Source organism: Pseudophryne corroboree, chromosome 6 (genome assembly GCF_028390025.1).
Source record: "Pseudophryne corroboree isolate aPseCor3 chromosome 6, aPseCor3.hap2, whole genome shotgun sequence".
Lineage (NCBI taxonomy): Eukaryota > Metazoa > Chordata > Amphibia > Anura > Myobatrachidae > Pseudophryne > Pseudophryne corroboree.
This window is the reverse complement of record NC_086449.1, coordinates 837,415,532-837,436,025: the sequence shown is the minus strand read 5'-3', so window position 1 is coordinate 837,436,025 and position 20,494 is coordinate 837,415,532. Positions and strand designations below refer to the sequence as shown.

General features: G+C 47.9%; 1 protein-coding gene across 4 annotated transcripts in view; it reads left to right on the top strand.

Annotated features, from left to right (window-relative positions):
• Positions 1-18,485, top strand: part of LOC134933874 (solute carrier organic anion transporter family member 1A2-like) — a 279,409-nt gene extending 260,924 nt beyond the window's left edge. For 3 of the 4 annotated variants that reach the window (XM_063929412.1, XM_063929413.1, XM_063929411.1), the window contains 2 exons: positions 14,090-14,207; positions 17,797-18,485. In XM_063929412.1, coding sequence (XP_063785482.1) covers positions 14,090-14,207; positions 17,797-17,911 — 233 coding nt within the window. In that variant the 3' untranslated portion in view covers positions 17,912-18,485. Of the gene's footprint in view, positions 1-14,089; positions 14,208-17,796 lie in introns of those variants that run through there. The other variant, XR_010179767.1, reaches the window with a different exon arrangement.
• The last annotated feature ends 2,009 nt before the right edge of the window (positions 18,486-20,494 follow it).

The window sequence follows — 20,494 nt, the reverse complement described above, 5'->3', positions numbered from 1 at the left end:
CAGGGAGAGAGTGACAGCATTGGGTGACAGGTAGAGGGTGACAGCAGTGGGAGATGCCAGGGGGAGGGTGACAGCAGTGGGTGACAGGGAGAAGGTGACAGCAGTGGGTGATAGGGAGAGGGTGATGACAGAGAGAGGATGACAGCAGTGAGTGACAGGGACAGGGTAATAGCAGATGGAGACAGGGAGAGGGTGACAGCATTGGGTGACAGGTAGAGGGTGGCAGCAGTGGGAGATGCCAGGTGGAGGGTGACAGCAGTGGGTGACAGGTAGAGGGTGACAGCAGTGGGAGATGCCAGGGGGAGGGTGACAGCAGTGGGTGACAGGGAGAAGGTGACAGCAGTGGGTGATAGGGAGAGGGTGATGACAGAGAGAGGGTGACAGCAGTGAGTGACAGGGACAGGGTGACAGCAGTGGGAGACAGGGAGAGGGTGACAGCATTGGGTGACAGGTAGAGGGTGACAGCAGTGGGAGATGCCAGGGGGAGGGTGACAGCAGTGGGTGAGAGGGAGAAGGTGACAGCAGTGGGTGATAGGGAGAGGGTGATGACAGAGAGAGAGGGTGACAGCAGTGAGTGCCAGGGAGAGGGTGACAGCAGTGGGTGACAGGGAGAAGGTGACAGCAGTGGGTGACACCAAGGAGAGGGTGACAGCAGTGGGGAACAGGGAGAGGGTGAAAGGGGTGGGTGACACCAAGATAAGGATGACAGCAGAGGGTGACACCAGGGAGAGGGTAACAGCAGTGGGTAACAGGGAGAGGGTGACAGCAGTGGGTGACAGGAAGAGGGTGACAGCAGTGGGTGACACTAGGGTAAGGGGGACAGCAGTGGGTGACACCAGGGAGAGGGTAACAGCAGTGGATAACAGGGAGAGGGTGACAGCAGTGGTGACAGAAAGAGGGTGACAGCAGTGGGTGACACTAGGGTAAAGGGGACAGCAGTGGATGACACCAGGGAGAGGGTAACAGCAGTGGGTAACAGGGAGAGGGTGACAGCAGTGGGTGACAGGAAGAGGGTGACAGCAGTGGGTGACACTAGGGTAAGGGGGACAGCAGCGGATGACACCAGGGAGAGGGTAACAGCAGTGGGTAACAGGGAGAGGGTAACAGCAGTGGCACCAGGGAGAGGGTAACAGCAGTGGGTAACAGGGAGAGGGTGACAGAAGTGGGTAATGCCAGGGAAAGGGTGACAGCAGTGGGTGACACCAGGGAGAGGGTGATGACAGGGAGCGGGTGACAAGAGTGGATGACAGGGAGAGAGTAGTGGGTGACACCAAGGAAAGGGTGACAGCAGTGGGTGATGCCAGGGAGAGGGTGATGACAGGGAGAGGGTGACAGTAGTGGGTGACAGGGAGAAGGTGACAGCGGTGGGTGAGGCCAGGGAGAGCATGACAGCAGTGGGTGACAGGGAGAGGGTGATGATGGGGAGAGGTGGATGATGGGGAGAGGGTGACAGAGGTGGATGATGGGGAGAGGGTGGATGATGGGGAGATGATGGGGAGAGGGTGACAGCCGTGGGTGATGCCAGGGAGAGGGTGATGACAGGAAGAGGGTGACAGCAGTGGGTGACAGGGAGAGGGTGACAGCAGTGGGAGATGCCAAGGAGAGGGTGACAGTAGTGGGTGACAGGGAAAGGGTGATAGCAGTGGGAGATGCCAGGGAGAGAGTGACAGCATTGGGTGACAGGTAGAGGGTGACAGCAGTGGGAGATGCCAGGGGGAGGGTGACAGCAGTGGGTGACAGGGAGAAGGTGACAGCAGTGGGTGATAGGGAGAGGGTGATGACAGAGAGAGGATGACAGCAGTGAGTGACAGGGACAGGGTAATAGCAGATGGAGACAGGGAGAGGGTGACAGCATTGGGTGACAGGTAGAGGGTGACAGCAGTGGGAGATGCCAGGGAGAGAGTGACAGCATTGGGTGACAGCAGTGGGAGATGCCAGGGGGAGGGTGACAGCAGTGGGTGACAGGGAGAAGGTGACAGCAGTGGGTGATAGGGAGAGGGTGATGACAGAGAGAGGATGACAGCAGTGAGTGACAGGGACAGGGTAATAGCAGATGGAGACAGGGAGAGGGTGACAGCATTGGGTGACAGGTAGAGGGTGGCAGCAGTGGGAGATGCCAGGTGGAGGGTGACAGCAGTGGGTGACAGGTAGAGGGTGACAGCAGTGGGAGATGCCAGGGGGAGGGTGACAGCAGTGGGTGACAGGGAGAAGGTGACAGCAGTGGGTGATAGGGAGAGGGTGATGACAGAGAGAGGGTGACAGCAGTGAGTGACAGGGACAGGGTGACAGCAGTGGGAGACAGGGAGAGGGTGACAGCATTGGGTGACAGGTAGAGGGTGACAGCAGTGGGAGATGCCAGGGGGAGGGTGACAGCAGTGGGTGAGAGGGAGAAGGTGACAGCAGTGGGTGATAGGGAGAGGGTGATGACAGAGAGAGAGGGTGACAGCAGTGAGTGCCAGGGAGAGGGTGACAGCAGTGGGTGACAGGGAGAAGGTGACAGCAGTGGGTGACACCAAGGAGAAGGTGATAGCAGTGGGGAACAGGGAGAGGGTGAAAGGGGTGGGTGACACCAAGATAAGGATGACAGCAGAGGGTGACACCAGGGAGAGGGTAACAGCAGTGGGTAACAGGGAGAGGGTGACAGCAGTGGGTGACAGGAAGAGGGTGACAGCAGTGGGTGACACTAGGGTAAGGGGGACAGCAGTGGGTGACACCAGGGAGAGGGTAACAGCAGTGGATAACAGGGAGAGGGTGACAGCAGTGGTGACAGAAAGAGGGTGACAGCAGAGGGTGACACTAGGGTAAAGGGGACAGCAGTGGATGACACCAGGGAGAGGGTAACAGCAGTGGATAACAGGGAGAGGGTGACAGCAGTGGGTGACAGAAAGAGGGTGACAACAGTGGGTGACACTAGGGTAAAGGGGACAGCAGTGGATGACACCAGGGAGAGGGTAACAGTAGTGGGTAACAGGGAGAGGGTAACAGCAGTGGGAGATGCCAGGGAGAGGATGACAGCAGTGGGTGACAAGGAGAATGTGACAGCAGTGGGTGACAGGGAGAGGGTGATGACAGAGAGAGGGTGACAGCAGTGGGAGATGCCAGGGAGAGGGTGACAGCAGTGGGTGACAGGGAGAAGGTGACAGCAGTGGGTGATAGGGAGAGGGTTATGATGGAGAGAGGGTGACAGCAGTGAGTGCCAGGGAGAGGGTGACAGCAGTGAGTGACAGGGAGAAGGTGACAGCAGTGGGTGATAGGGAGAGGGTGATGACAGAGAGAGGGTGACAGCAGTGAGTGGCAGCAGTGGGTGATGCCAGGGAGAGCGTGACAGCTGGAGCAGTAGGTGACAGTGAGAGTGTGACAGCAAGAAGGAGAGGGTGACGGGAACAGGCAGATTTGCTTACCTGGTCCTGGGCCCAAAACCTCCTCTGGTGATCCCGGGTGGCAAGAACAGCTGCTCAGCAGCGTCAACAGTTAGCTGGGGTAGGAGGGAGATGGGAGGAGAGGGGATCGTGGCCCCTCCTCCCCGCTATGGATGGACAGCACTCAGAGTGAGAGCAGCAGCTATCATCAGACCGTTGCTCAGACTTTTAGTTACTGGCAGCACAGAGCAGACCAGAGACGGACGGCAGGCGGTAAGGAACAATGGTGGACGGTGGATGGGCAGGCAGTGCGGGTACGATGCCATGGTTGGCTTCATCCTATCTGCTGGGCCTACTATGCCTTGTACCCTGCTCACCCCACCCTAGTTACGTCACTGGGGATAGAACACATACTTGGGGAGCCCCTATACTAATAGTCTATAAACTTCCTAATCTCACCTGCGGTCTCCTGTCCACCAAAACATTTACAATCCAATGGCAAGTGTCCATCGGAACCCCTAAACTAACCAATTTAGGGAATAACAAACGTGGAACAATCGTGTTGAATGATGAACTAAAGTCGACAAACAGGATCCTCGTATATGTACTCGGCATATCGAGATACTGAAGGATATAATGCAGCCCCATATTAACTGCATCCACCACATATCTATTTGCACAATAAGCAAATTGCATGGGATCGAAAGCGGCCCCACAACGTCCTTCAGGTGAGTCAACAGCAATCGCTCAAACGTTTTCATCATTACAGACGTCAAGGCAACCGGTCTGTAACCAGTTAAACCTGTAATAACTGGTTATCTGATAATTGTATACCAGCCAATGAGGACACAGGGGCTGAGAGATACACATTCAACAAGGGTTGGTAACACATTGATAAAGATTTACGATGTGCAACCCATTACAGACAAACAGTCTGATAACAGAGGGTTAGAAACACGCTGCTTTGGGGATTTAGTTCAAATTTTGTGTTTGGTACTGAACTGGGAACCCCAATGTATTCAATGGTATAGAAACTGTTGAAAGATGTGCAGTTACCAGTGGCAACCGCAAATCTACTTGCTGGACTTATCAAATTTAAACCAGTGTTGTCAGAGATAACAGAACTGTCTAATTTAGATTTCTCCTTGAGTACAGATCCACGGTGGGAGGAACCATTGGAAGATGGGGTGAAATACTGTTTTATGCATAATTTTGCCACATTCACAGATGAAGACCATGGGGTAAATTTACTAAGCTCCCGATTTTGACCGAGATGCCGTTTTTTCATCAAAGTGTCATCTCGGTAATTTACTAAGCACTAATCACGGCAGTGATGAGGTCATTCGTAATTTTTTGCAAGTCCAAGAAAAAAATTACGAATGAATACACCATCGGTCAAAACGCGGCTGTTTAAGTATGAATCTCGGTCATTTACTAAGAAGTGCAAAGCAAAAAAATACAAAACACTGCCGTGAAAAATTACAACTCGTAAAAAAGTGCTAAAAAAAAACAGACCTGCTTTTTTTTTCCGTGATTTGATAGCCATGCACGGATCCATGAGATCCGTGCATGTATATCAGTGGGAAGGGGTGGGAAAGTGCTTATTTTTACAAAAAAAATTGCGTGGGGTCCCCCCTCCTAAGCATAACCAGCCTCGGGCTCTTTGAGCCGATCCTGGTTGCAGAAATATGGGGAAAAAATTGACAGGGGTTCCCCCATATTTAAGCAACCAGCATCGGGCTCTGCGCCTGGTCCTGGTCCCAAAAATACGGGGGACAAAAAGAGTAGGGGTCCCCCGTATTTTTAAAACCAGCACCGGGCTCCACTAGCTGGACAGATAATGCCACAGCCGGGGGTCACTTTTATATAGTGCCCTGCGGCCGTGGCATCAAAAATCCAACTAGTCACCCCTGGCCGGGGTACCCTGGGGGAGTGGGGACCCCTTCAATCAAGGGGTCCCCCCCCCCCAGCCACCCAAGGGCCAGGGGTGAAGCCCGAGGCTGTCCCCCCCCATCCAATGGGCTGCGGATGGGGGGGCTGATAGCCTTTGTTGTAAAAGAAAAGATATTGTTTTTAGTAGCAGTACTACAAGTCCCAGCAAGCCTCCCCCGCATGCTGGTACTTGGAGAACCACAAGTACCAGCATGCGGCGGAAAAACTGGCCCGCTGGTACCTGTAGTACTATTACTAAAAAAATACCCAAAAAAAGACAAGACACACACACCGTGAAAGTATAATTTTATTACATACATACACACATACATACATACTTACCTTAAGTTCCCACGCAGGTCGGTCCTCTTCTCCAGTAGAATCCAAGGGGTACCTGTTGAAGAAATTATACTCACGAGAACCAGGGGTCCAGGCTCCTCGGGAAATCCAGGGGTAATCCACGTACTTGAAAAAAAAAAAAAAACGGTGTCCCGACCACGAACTGAAAGGGGACCCATGTTTGCACATGGGTCACCTTTCCACGAATGCCAGAAACCCACTTTGACTTCTGGGTTTCTTCAGCCAATCAGGGAGCGCCACGTTGTAGCACTCTCCTGATCAGCTGTGTGCTCCTGTCTTCACTGACAGGCAGCACGCGGCACTGTTACAATGTAGCGCCTATGCGCTACATTGTAACCAATGCTGGGAACTTTCTGCCCTGCGGTTGACCTAAAGTGACGTCACCGCTGAGCAGAAAGTTCCCAGCATTGGTTACAATGTAGCGCATAGGCGCTACATTGTAACAGTGCCGCGTGCTGCCTGTCAGTGAGGACAGGAGCACACAGCTGATCAGGAGAGTGCTACAACGTGGCGCTCTCTGATTGGCTGAGGAAACCCACTTAGACAGAAGTCAGAGTGGGTTTTCTGGCAGTCGGGAAAAGGGGATCCATGTGAAAACATGGGTCCCCTTTTAGTGCGTGGCTCGGGTAAGCGTTTATTTTTTTTTTCAAGTACGTGGATTACAAAGGATTTCTCCGAGGACCCTGGGCCCCTGGATCTGGTGAGTATAATTTCTTCAACAGGTACCCCTTGGATTCTACTGGAGAAGAGGACCGACCTGCGTGGGAACATAAGGTAAGTATGTATGTATGTGTGTATGTATGTAATAAAATTATACTTTCACGGTGTGTGTGTCTTGTGTTTTTTTGGGTATTTTTTTAGTGGTAGTACTACAGGTACCAGCGGGCCAGTTTTTCCGCCGCATGCTGGTACTTGTGGTTCTCCAAGTACCAGCATGCGGGGGAGGCTTGCTGGGACTTGTAGTACTGCTACTAAAAACAATATCTTTTCTTTTACAACAAAGGCTATCAGCCCCCCCATCCGCAGCCCATTGGATGGGGGGGACAGCCTCGGGCTTCACCCCTGGCCCTTGGGTGGCTGGGGGGGGGACCCCTTGATTGAAGGGGTCCCCACTCCCCCAGGGTACCCCGGCCAGGGGTGACTTGTTGGATTTTTGATGCCACGGCCGCAGGGCACTATATAAAAGTGACCCCCGGCTGTGGCATTATCTGTCCAGCTAGTGGAGCCCGGTGCTGGTTTTAAAAATACGGGGGACCCCTACGCTTTTTGTCCCCCGTATTTTTGGGACCAGGACCAGGCGCAGAGCCCGATGCTGGTTGCTTAAATATGGGGGAACCCCTGTCATTTTTTTCCCCATATTTTTGCAACCAGGATCGGCTCAAAGAGCCCGAGGCTGGTTATGCTTAGGAGGGGGGACCCCACGCATTTTTTTTTTTTGATTTTACATTGTTTAATTATAAAAAAAAAAAAAATGAACCCCAGCACGGATCACACAGATCCGGCCGAGATTGATTGTAAAAAAAGTCGGCAGTGTTTTGATAATCACTGCCGTAAAAAACTAAAAAAAAACACGAATGACATCGACATCGGAAGAAAAGAAAAACCCGAATACGACAGCTTAGTAAATTAGTCGTAATCAATTCAAAAAGTTGCAATTTTACACTGTCGATGTCATTCGTGATTGAACTTTGACCTTTTTTCGGAAATTACGAATGTTAGTAAATGTACCCCCAAGTGTGGACTGCCGCTGCAGTGTTGCAGCAACCTTTACAGACTGTCAGACTTCAGACAGAAGCCGCTGCAAAGACAATAAACCCAGTAAATATTTGCTTTGAAAACTGGACAATTGTCAAGCCTATGTCGGATGGTTGCTGACATGGAATCTGCTGACACACACGCCTTTATCTTGAATGGCCTCAAGTGTGCTGTGCAAGTCGCCATAGAGACAGCACTGATGGTGCAAGGATGCTTGGTTCAAATAGTGATACTGTTGTCAAGTCATGAAAGAGTGGAAGCTTCATTCCAGCAAGTTCAAATCAGAGGGATTGCTAAGTATACAATAAATTCATATTTATATATATTGAATTTGTTTATTGAAGAACTATTCTGGGAATCCACCCATTTGGGTCTCGTCATACTTAACCCACCTGTAATATTAACTACAGTAAGGCTGAGATTGATAACAAAGAGGCCGGAGAGCCCAAGAGACAGCCCCGTGTTGTGGGTATCTCTCCGGCAGTAAGGGTGGTTGAGTAGAGGGTTGGCCAAACTGTTTGAGGACTGAGTTCCAGGAAAGCACCTTGATCAGATGAGGTGTCGCCTAAAGACTTGTGCTGAACAACTGGCTCCTGTTTTCGTGAAGACCTTTAATAGGTCTTTAGAATTGTGCAAAGTTCCGTATTGTCTGAAGTGCTCAATGATCATTCCAGTGCCGAATAAAAAATCCACTTACTTTGCATGTTTGCTCATGAAACACATCTTGTTCACTTTTTTCAGCAAGAAACGCAAAATCATTCAGTATGTGTTCACATGTAACTTTCTTAATATAATCTTCTACCACCGCACACTCACACTTCTGCTCAGATTTAATGTTGTCCTTATCTGTAGTGTAAATGTGCGGGTCATTTCTGTCTGGCATCTTTGTGTCTGTGATATTATGCATGCAGAAGCAATTCTCTCCCCCCTCTGTGTTGTGTAAATCAACCCCCCCTTTCACACATGCAGTTTGTGAAATCTTGTGGGTATCAGCATCTGCCCTGCTTAACTCTGAAAAGCCCCCCTTGATTTCATCACTATCTGGGCTGAAACTATGTAAGAGTGCTAAAATTTCACACTGTTGTCTGTGAATTTCAACATCCTTTGTTACATCTACAGGTACCACTTCATTCCTATCATCTACTGTGGTTTGTATACAGTTAGTGCAAACAAACTGATTAGGTGTCCCATCATCAATTTGTCTAGTTTCTTGTGTTTAAGTGCAAGTAGTATGTCTGACAGGATGCAGCTGCCCTGTAAAATCTTCCTCATATTGTATTCGACCTCAGAATCACTGTCTAACTGTTATCAGTTTTGTGAGGTAATCAATGTGCGTATCTGCACAAAATCATGTTTGGGCTTTTTACCCAGCTGTTTCTTACAATTCACTCTTTTTACAACATAATTTTTGAACTGTGTCTGCAATTCACTGTACACTGTTCCTGGGAGCATGCACAGGTTCGCAGGACAGCAATTTTCTCCCTTAGTGCCTCTTGCTCTAGCTGCATTTCCTATACCTGCAAAACGAGTTTACAGCCTGTGCATTGACTTTCTGAATTGAAGTCGTGGCTCGACACTGATTTTCCCAAAAAATATTTAAATCAACATTCTGTAAATCTTCTAAATGACTTACAGTTCTGATTGGTTGCATGTATTTACCGGCAGCCTCCAAAATGTCAGAACAGGGTCTGGAACTATTTAGACATGATGGAACACTTGCCCCCTTCTTACTGAATAACCTTTTAAACATTTTTCTTACACAAAATATAGCACTATCTGGGGGTTTAAACGGGGTCTCCTGGCTGGCTTGCCAAATGTTACAGGTGGGTTAAGTTTGAGGAGATCCAAATTGGTGGATTCCCAGAAAAATACTTCAACAAACAACTTAAATATATAAATAAGAATTTATTGTATACTTAGCTAAGGTTATTTATCAGTTCAGCAGATGTTATATTCAGATCATCCTGACACTTCTGCAGTCCATGTTCATCCAGGTTGTCTAGGCTGACATTGACTGGTTCCAGTTTATATAGGCTGGAAAACTCCTGCATAAGCTATTTCATATGTACAAGGTCAACTAGGAAATATACATAAATGCTAAGAAACAGTAGGGGGCCTCAATTTTGAGTGTTAGAAATAACATAAAAATACAATGTGTAACATGGATTATATGGATTTAAGGCACAAGGTGAAACCCATTGTCTCAATTTGAAGATGCAAACATTCCAATGTTGACATATGTCCAACACCAAATGCTTGTTTTGGTCTCATACAACCAGACAGTGGACATTGCTCTTGCTTGTAAAATATACCCCTGTCAGGAATATTGACACACACAGAACATATCAGTTTGTAATAAATATATGTTTCCCTTGTATTTAAAAAAAATAAACAATATATATATATATATATATATATATATATATATATATATACATATATATAGCGTGAAGGGATGACGGCGGCACTCAATCAGACTTTGTAGCTGAAGTATATTCTTTTATTATGCCAACATGTTTCGGGGGTAGAACCCCGTCCTCAGGGCCAGACAAGCATCACAATGCCACAAAACATACATTTATAGACAAACAGACTGACATTAACATTAACCCTACTCACCTGCTCCACGGCGCGACCGCCCGCCAGTCCGTCCGACCATGCTTCCGCATTGGCGTCCCATGACGTCAACGGTGCGCCGCGTCGCAGGGGAGTTCCCATAGCAACCAGCCAACGCTGGACGGGAACTGAAAAAAACATGCATAACAACAGTTAAAATATGGATCAGTTAAAAACAGCATATATATAATGCATAAAAGACAGCGGCACTCAGCAGACTTCAAAAGAAATGGCATAACATTTATTTTGAAGTCTGCTGAGTGCCGCTGTCTTTTATGCATTATATGGATCCTTACATTGATCTACGGAGGGCACTGCAGCAAGTATCTGTATTTAACCCAATCGGAGTGCCGAGCCTTACTGCTGCCTATATATATATATATATATATATATATATATATATATATTTCCCCTCCTTGTCCTATTAAAAACACCATATTATATTCATAACAAACACCTTTCTGTGGGTATAAAATAAAGCGCTGGTATAACAATCAAATGAGGTTAAAAACATTAAATAAACTAAATTATGTATAGTTTGTATATAACCTGATATGTAATGGGTAACTAGTACTATCTTCAGAATGTTTATTTAATTTGTACTTTGCATTGGTACTAAACTGCCTGAAAGCATGAGATTGATAATAGTGAATCTTATATTTTTGTATCACTCCTGACAGTTATGGGTGAGGTGGAAGTATGAAAAAAGGAAGAGAGAAAATGGGGTGAGAAAAAAAGGAGGAGAGATAGAAAGAAAGAAAGAAAGAAAGAAAGAAAGAAAGAAAGAAAGAAAGAAAGAAAGAAAGAAAGAAAGAAAGAAAGAGGATGAGAGGAATTAGAAAGATAAAAAAGGTAGAGATGAACAGTTCGGATTTACTTGGTTATGGGGCTAATTCAGGTTGGATTGCAAATCGCGATCCAACCAGAATTATTACAATCTCCCCGCGGGTGCACACGCAGCGCCTGTCCTGCACAAGCACCCACACTTTCTGCAGGGGGCCGTAGAAAATGCAATCACCTCTGCCAGTCAATCAGACAGAGGCGGTTGCGGGGCGGGAGGGGTGGCAGTGCTCCATTTTCAGGGAGTAGACGGAGTGTTGCGGAGGCAGTGTGGTGCAAACGGGGGTGGAGGCAGCCAAACTGGGGTTTGTTGGGGGCGTGATCACGGCAGCCGTGTGATGTCACACACAGGCGCAGCGATCAAGAACATGGCTGCTGGCCTCCTGCGGGCACAGCTAAGCTGCGCCAGCAGGAGGCTTCCTCAGTTTCTGATAACAAGCAGAAATTGTGATGCGTTCGCAATTTCTGTTTGTTGAATGGGGGAGCGCCGGTCAGTATTCTGGGCGGTTTTACCCAGCAATGGGAAGCCCCCAACATGCGATCCAAAGGAATGCAAATTCTGCTAATTAGCAGAATTTGCAATCCTTACTGAATTAGGCCCAATGTTTGGATCTCAAAAATGGCATCTCATAAGGTATCTGGCTGTCACATGTTTTGGATAGCCAATAAGATAAACCCAAACTTGCGCCAGTTTGGGGAAAAGAACAGAACAAATCTGAACTGCTCTTCTCTAATAAAAGGGAGGTAGAGAAAAATACAGGTGAAGGGAGAAAAGAGTGAGAGAGAGAAAAGCAGGATGAGAGGGAGGTGTGGATAAGCAATGGGAAAGAAAGAGAGGAGAGGATGTGGGGGATAGACAGTTAGGGAAAGAGGGAGAGGAAATGATAGTGTAGGGGGGCAGAAAGAGAATAATATACAGAATAAGAGAGAAGGACAGAGAGAGATGAGGGGGAAAGAGGTGGAGAGAGATAGGGAAAGAGGAAGAGGAAAAGAGATACAGGAAGGAGGCAGAGAGAGAATAAGAGAGATGATAGGTAAAGAAATGGAGAGAGAGGAAGGAGGTGGAGAGAGAATAATATACATAATAAGAGAGAGGGACAGAGAGAGATGACGGGGAAAGAGGTGGAGAGAGTTGGGAAAGAGAAGGAGGAAAAGAGAAACAGGAATGAGGCAGAGAGAGAGAGAGAATAAGAGAGAGGGAAAGAGAGATGACAGGTAAAGAGGTGGAGAGAGAGACAGGGAAAGAGGAGGAGGAAAAGAGAGATGGGAAGGAGACAGAAAGAGAGTAAGAGACATAATAAGAGGGGGGCAGAGAGAGATGACAGGGGAAGAGGTGGAGAGAGATGGGAAGAAGACAGAGAGAGAGTAAGAGACATAATAAGAGGGGGGCAGAGAGAGATGACAGGGGAAGAGGTGGAGAGAGATGGGAAGGAGACAGAGAGAGAGTAAGAGACATAATAAGAGGGGGGCAGAGAGAGATGACAGGGGAAGAGGTGGAGAGAGATGGGAAGGAGACAGAGAGAGAGTAAGAGACATAATAAGAGGGGGGCAGAGAGAGATGACAGGGGAAGAGGTGGAGAGAGATGGGAAGGAGACAGAGAGAGAGTAAGAGACATAATAAGAGGGGGGCAGAGAGAGATGACAGAGGAAGAGGTGGAGAGAGATGGGAAGGAGACAGAGAGAGAGAGAGTAAGAGACATAATAAGAGGGGGGCAGAGCGAGATGACAGGGGAAGAGGTGGAGAGAGATGGGAAGGAGACAGAAAGAGAGTAAGAGACATAATAAGAGGGGGGCAGAGAGAGATGACAGGGGAAGAGGTGGAGAGAGGGGAAGGAGACAGAGAGAGAGTAAGAGACATAATAAGAGGGGGGCAGAGAGAGATGACAGGGGAAGAGGTGGAGAGAGATGGGAAGGAGGCAGAGAGAGAGAGAGTAAGAGACATAATAAGAGGGGGGCAGAGCGAGATGACAGGGGAAGAGGTGGAGAGAGATGGGAAGGAGGCAGAGAGAATAAGAGACATAGTAAGAGGGGGACAGAGAGAGATGACAGGGGAAGAGGTGAAGAGAGATGGGAAGGAGACAGAGAGAGAATAAGAGACATAATAAGAAGGGGGCAGAGAGAGATGACAGGGGAAGAGGTGGAGAGAGGGACAGGGAAAGAGGAGGGGAAGAGAGAGATGGGAAGGAGGCAGAGAGAGAATAAGAGACATAGTAAGAGGGGGACAGAGAGAGATGACAAGGGAAGAGGTGGAGATAGATGGGAAGGAGGCAGAGAGAGAATAAGAGACATAATAAGAGGGGGCAGAGAGAGATGACAGGAAGAGGTGGAGAGAGATGGGAAGGAGGCAGAGAGAGAATAAGAGACATAAAAAGAGGGGGGCAGAGAGAGATGACAGGGGAAGAGGTGGAGAGAGATGGGAAGGAGGCAGAGAGAGAATAAGAGACATAATAAGAGGGGGACAGAGAGAGATGACAGGGGAAGAGGTGGAGAGAGGGACAGGGAAAGAGGAGGGGGAAGAGAGAGATGGGAAGGAGGCAGAGAGAGAATAAGAGACATAATAAGAGGGGGGCAGAGAGAGATGACGGGGGAAGAGGTGGAGAGAGGGATAGGGAAAGAGGAGGAGAAAGAGAGAGAGATGGGAAGGAGGCAGAGAGAGAATAAGAGACATAATAAGAGGGGGGCAGAGAGAGATGACAGGGGAAGAGGTGGAGAGAGATGGGAAGGAGACAGAGAGAGAGAGTAAGAGACATAATAATAAGGGGGCAGAGAGATGACAGGGGAAGAGGTGGGGAGAGGGACAGGGAAAGAGGAGGGGAAGAGAGAGATGGGAAGGAGGCAGAGAGAGAATAAGAGACATAATAAGAGGGGGGCAGAGAGAGATGACAGGGGAAGAGGTGGAGAGAGATGGGAAGGAGACAGAGAGAGAATAAGAGACATACTAAGAGGGGGGTAGAGAGAGATGACGGGAAGAGGTGGAGATAGATGGGAAGGGAGAGGGAGACAGAGGAAGAACACAGCCTGCCTACGTCAGCCACAACAGCTGTACATAGCCCTGCAGATAACATTGCATGCATAGATATGACCCAGCCAATGAAGGCTCCAGAATACAGTACTAGTAGTTATATTACAGCTCTTATTACATTACATCTGCGCATACTGGTTCCAGTAGCTGTTATTCTGTGTGAGAGATTCATTTATAGGATACATTAATGTGTCCTCTCCGGCAGGTGGAATCCCTTCCCCGATATACTATGGCGCAGCCATCGATACCACCTGCATTAAATGGGGGACTACGAGCTGCGGAGACCCGGGGGCTTGTCGCATGTACGACTCTGACGCTTACAGGTAACTTATCTCCTTCGTGAGTGCACACTCAGCAGCAGAAACTGCCGGATATAGACATTACTGACATGGAGAGGAGACATTAAGGGTCACGTACAAACCACAGAGTAAAACTGTCGCTCAGCTTCCTTTATCTGGTCTGAAAAAGAGGTTATCACTTTTTTGCCAATTTACCAGATTTCCACCGACAGGGTCCCGTCACTATTGCTGGAGGAAGTTGGGGTCTCTGTACCGTCTCGCACGGGTGTGGTATTGAAGGTCGACCACTATTGGTCGACAGTAACTAGGTCGACAGGGTCTCTAGGTCAACATGGTCTAGGTCAGTGATGGCTAACCTTGAAACTCCAGCTGTTGTTGAACTACACATCCCAGCATGCCCTGCAACAGTTTTAGCATTGCCAAATAGCAAAACTGTAGCAAGGCATGCTGGTATGTGTAGTTCAACAACAGCTGGAGTGTCAAGGTTAGCCATCACTGGTCTAGGTTGACAGGTCAAAAGGTCGACATGAGTTTTTTTACTCTTTTTTGGTGTCGTTTTTGCCGTACAGAGACCGGGAACCCCAATTAGTGCACCGCGTCCCCTTGCATGGCTTGCTTTGTTCACCATGCTTCAGGCAAGGTTACTGTTCCCAATCGTAGTCCACATGGATTATAAAGTATGAAAAAATTCCCAAAAAGATTTTAAAACAACCCCATGTCGACCTTTTGACCTAGAACATGCCGACCTAGAAACCCTGTCGACCTAGTTACTGTCGACCAATAGTGGTCAAATGAGACTGTCGACCTAAGTCTTGTCACGGGCCTTGTGCGCATCCCCTTCCTCCGTCTGTTTCATCTGCTAGAAAGTAAACACTAGAGTTTGTGTCTGAGAGCCAAGTATAGTGACTCCCGTCACATGGGCTGCGTGCGTAGAGAGCCGGAGACACTGACATCAGATACCTGCTTTGACCCCTTCCACTGCACAACATGGGAGGACAGAGGCACCGGTGTGCACAGGAACACTGCATTTTACAGGCAGTTACAAAAGACCACCGCCAGAGCATTCTGCTCCCTGGAAGGGCTTTGGCGAAGGGGGGCTCCTACCACTGGTTACCACAGCAGGGGAAAATGTTTGTGAATTGCCGCGGTAACCACTGCGCAGATGCACTGCAGATAAATATACCCCTTTGTATCTTCTAAGCAACTTTATGCAAGCACACACGATTGCCCCATGCACTACTGACCACCGCCATGATGCCTCACTCGCATTTTTAACTTGAGTCATAAATGAGAATAAACTGATCAGTATTATGGGAGAAAACTTGAAGTTACAATTACAGATAGGGGCGACACTCTGCTGTTTAGGCATTACCGGGCCGGAGAGGTGAGGGCTTATTTACCGTATTGCCGCACCAGGTTTTATATATGTGCCCATGTGTGATCTGGGCCACATTTGGGCTGATAATTCTGGACTCAGGGCAGGCGCTACCCGCTTAGCAAAGGGATGCAGAGCAGGTAGGTGCCAGACTGGAGAGGCGTCTCCCTGCTCTGCATCCCTGCTGTCTGTTGTTGCCATTGTTGTGTATAAGTGGTGCTACTACTGTAGGCACTATGTGTATAAGCGGTGCTACTGCTCTGGGCATTATGTGTATAAGTGGCGATACTACTGTGGGTATTATGTGTATAAGTGGTACTACTACTGTGGGCATTATGTGTAAGGGGCAATACTACTGTGGGCAGTATGTGGATAAGTAATGCTACTACTGTGGGCATTATGTGTATAAGTGGTGCTACCACTGTACGTATTATAAGTAGCACTACTACTGTGGGCATTATGTGTATAAGTGGTGCTACAACTGTGGGCATTATGTGTATAAGTTGCACTACTACTGTGAGCATTATGTATATAAGTGGCACTACTGTGGGTATTATGTATAAGGGATGCTACTACTGTGGGCATTATGTGTATAAGTGGTGCTACCACTGTACGTATTATAAGTGGCACTACTACTGTGGGCATTATGTATAAGGGGTAATACTACTGTGGGCATTATGTGTATAAGCTGCACTACTACTGTGAGCATTATGTATATAAGTGGCACTACTGTGGGTGTTATGTATAAGGGATGCTACTACTGTGGGCATTATGTGCATTAGTGGCAATACTACTGTGTGGGCATTATGTATAAGGGATGCTACTACTGTGGGAATTATGTGCATTAGTGGCACTACTGTGGGCATTGTGTGTAAGAGGCACTACTACTGTGGGCTTTATGTGTATAAGCGGCACTACTACTGTGGGCATTATGTGTATAAGCGGTGCTACTACTGCGGGTATTGTGTATAACCAGCGCTACTACTGTGGGTATTATGTGTATAAGTGGTGCTACTAACTACTGTAGGCACTATGTTTATAAGCGGTGCTACTGAACTGGGCATTATGTGTATAAGCGACGATACTACTGTGGTTATTATGTGTATAAGTGGTGCTACTACTGTGGGCATTATGTGTAAGGGGCAATACTACTGTGGGCAGTATGTGGATAAGCAATGCTACTACTGTGGGCATTATGTGTGTAAGTGGTGCTACCACTGTACGTATTATAAGTGGCACTACTACTGTGGGCATTATGTGTAAGGGACAATACTACTGTGGGCATTATGTGTATTAGTGCTGCTACTACTGTGGGCGTTATGTGTATAAGCTGCACTACTACTGTGAGCATTATGTGTATAAGTGGCACTACTGTGGGCATTATATATAAGGGGTGCTACTATTGTGGGTATTATGTGTATAAGTTGCTTTACTACTGTGGGCATTATGTGTAAGTGGCAACACTACTGTGGGCATTATGTGTATAAGTGGTGCTACTAATGTGGGCATTATGTGTATAAGCTGCACTACTACTGTGAGCATTATGTGTATAAGTGGCACTACTGTTGGGCATTATGTATAAGGGGGTGCTACTACTGTGGGTATTATGTGTATAAGTTGCTTTACTACTGTGGGCATTATGTGTAAGTGGCAACACTACTGTGGGCATTATGTGTATAAGCGGCGGCACCACTACTGTGGGTATTATGTGTAAGGAGCTATACTGTGTGGTGTAACGTATATAAGGGGTACTACTGTGTAGCATAATGTGAATAAGAGACACTACTATGTGGTGTAATGTGAATAAGATTGTGCTACTGTGTGGCATACTTTGAAATGGAGGTACTATTGTATGGCCATGCCCCTTCCTCGTGAGACCACAAATCTTTTTTGATACGCATCTTAGGCGCACGCTGTCCCTTAGTAAAGTGTGGGGAGGTGGAAATTTATAGTTTGCAGGAGGGCGCTGAGCACCTTAACACCAGCCCTGTGTGCACTATATTTTGGCAAGAACAGGTAGTTTTTCCCTTTGATAAAACAGCCTTTCTGCCCCCAACTTATTTTGGTAAGGCCTGGAATACCATATATAAGTGTCCTTCCCCCCCCCCCCCCCCCCCCTCTCCCTCTGGCATATAGGCAACCTTCTCATTCATAACTATCCAACAGCTCTTGTTATATATCATGTAATAATACCGCCTACACTACGATACATAATGCATTTCTCCTGTGTGTCTCCAGATACCTGTATTTTGGGATCCCAGCGGGATTACGCTTTGTGTCCTTTATCCCCTGCGTCCTCATCCTCCTCTCCATGAAACGCGTCAGCTCCCGTGAGGAAAGTGCCAGGTCATGAGGAAGAGATGGAATACGGAGAAGAAAGACGCTGTATATAGTATATAGGGATGGAACACGGACACACGGACCCTGTTATTTTATGAATAGCCCCCAATGATAACTTGTTGGGATACGTTTCATTAAATTCCTGGGATACTGGGCTCAGAGGTCACAGATGAGCAGATCAGAGCATTGGAGGCTGGAGGAGGAGGAGGGATAAGAAGACATCAGGGACATGGGGACTACTGGTGACAATAATGGACAACCAAGCCACAAACAGAACAGAGAAGAAAGTGCCACCCATTGGCCTCGGGGGTGACTGACGCACTGGGCAGCGGCCTGCGGTGACACCTGGCGGGTGTGCTGCCCCCAGGGCCAGTTCATGTATCAGCAGAGCGGCGGCTCACAAGGCTGGTTCTGCTAAGGGTGACATTGCTACATTGTAACTTATCATTTATCAGGTCAGATCCCTTCACACCTGCTATGTACAGAGCTGCACAGTATACACACATGTAATAATAATACCTTATAATACTCTGATTACCTTTTATATTGTGTAAAGTGAAATAAATGGATTTCTTGTATTATTATAAGATTATTATTTTATATCCTTTACTTACATATTACACAGCATGGTACATTTATATCGGTCTCTGCCCTATAGGAGCTGACAATCTAAATGCTCAATTTTCTTTAAAAAAACACATTAATTTACCTACCGGTGTGGGCGGAAACCCAGCAAGCACAGGTGACCCTACAAACGCCACAACGTCCTTGTTCTGCCCTCACTCAGTGAATGCTCCTTGATCATATCTAGACAGACAGCGTAACCTCATCTACTTTCCAATAATCCGATGTGAGGCTCTGAAGAATGGTTCTTATTATACAGTAGAGGAAACTGGTAGAACTGTGACTACAAAGAGCAGACTGCAATCACAATATACACAGACGTAATGCAATCCACACATATAACCATGCAAGATGTAGGAACAAGTATACACACAGCCAGTGGTGGAACTAGCGACCGGTGGGCCCAGGTGCGACAAAATGCTTTGGGCGGGGGGCCCAAAGCATCCCAAGTCCACCCCCTCACCCCTGGAGAGGATCTGGTGAGGGGGACCTGCTCAGGGCCAGAGAAATGGATACCTAACAACAGTGCCGTAACTAGACATTTTAGCGCTGTGCAAGAAACAGCATTGGAGCCCTACCCCTGCATGCAAAACAGGGGCAGTGCGCGCCGTAGGCATGGCTTTGTGGGGAAAGGGTGTGGCCACAAAATAATACTAATTCATAAAACGGTGCACAGTAGTCTCCATTATTCAAATTACGCCGCACAGTAGCACCACTACACCAGGTAGAGACCCTTTTACACCTTACGGCGGACAGATTCCCCTTTTTACACATTACGGCAGACAGTGTCCCCTTTTTACACATAACGGCAGTGCCCTTTTTACACATTACGGCAGATAGCGTCCCCTTTTTACACATAACGGCAGTGCCCTTTTTACACATAACGGTAGACAGCGTCCCCTTTTTACACATAACGGCAGACAGCGTGCCCTTGTTACACATAGCGGCAGACAGCGTACACTTTTTACAAATAACGGCAGACAGCATGCCCTTGTTACACATAGCGGCAGACAGCGTCCCCTTTTTACACATAACGGCAGACAGCGTGCCCTTGTTACACATAGCGGCAGACAGCGTACACTTTTTACAAATAACGGCAGACAGCATGCCCTTGTTACACATAGCGGCAGACAGCGTGCCCTTGTTACACATAGCGGCAGACAGCGTCCCCTTTTTACACATAACGGCAGATAGCGTGCCCTTGTTACACATAGCGGCAGACAGCGTACACTTTTTACAAATACCGGCAGACAGCATACCCTTTTTACACATAGCGGCAGACAGCGTCCCCTTTTTACACATTACGGCAGACACCGTCCCCTTTTTACACATTACGGCAGACAGCGTGTCCTTGTTACACATAGCGGCAGACAGCGTACACTTTTTACACATAGCGGCAGACAGCGTACACTTTTTACACATAACGGCAGACAGCGTGCCCTTGTTACACATAGCGGTAGACAGCGTACACTTTTTACACATAACGGCAGACAGCGTGCCCTTTTTACACATTACGGCAGACAGTGTCCCCTTTTTACACATTACGGCAGACAGCGTGGCCTTGTTACACATAGCGGCAGACAGCGTACACTTTTTACAAATAACGGCAGACAGCATGCCCTTGTTACACATAGCGGCAGACAGCGTGCCCTTTTTACACATAACGGCAGACAGCGTGCCCTTGTTACACATAACGGCAGACAGCATATACTTTTTACACATAACGGCAGACAGCATGCCCTTTTTACACATTACGGCAGACAGCGTGGCCTTGTTACACATTACGGCAGACAGCGTGCCCTTGTTACACATTACAGCAGACAGCGTCCCCCTTTTTACACATTGCAGCAGGCAGATTCCATTGCGGCAGGAAGATTCCCCCTTTTTACACATTGCGTCAGGCAGATTCCCCCTTTTTAAACACTGCGACTGGCAGATTCCCCCTTTTTACACATTGTGGCAGACAGTCGAA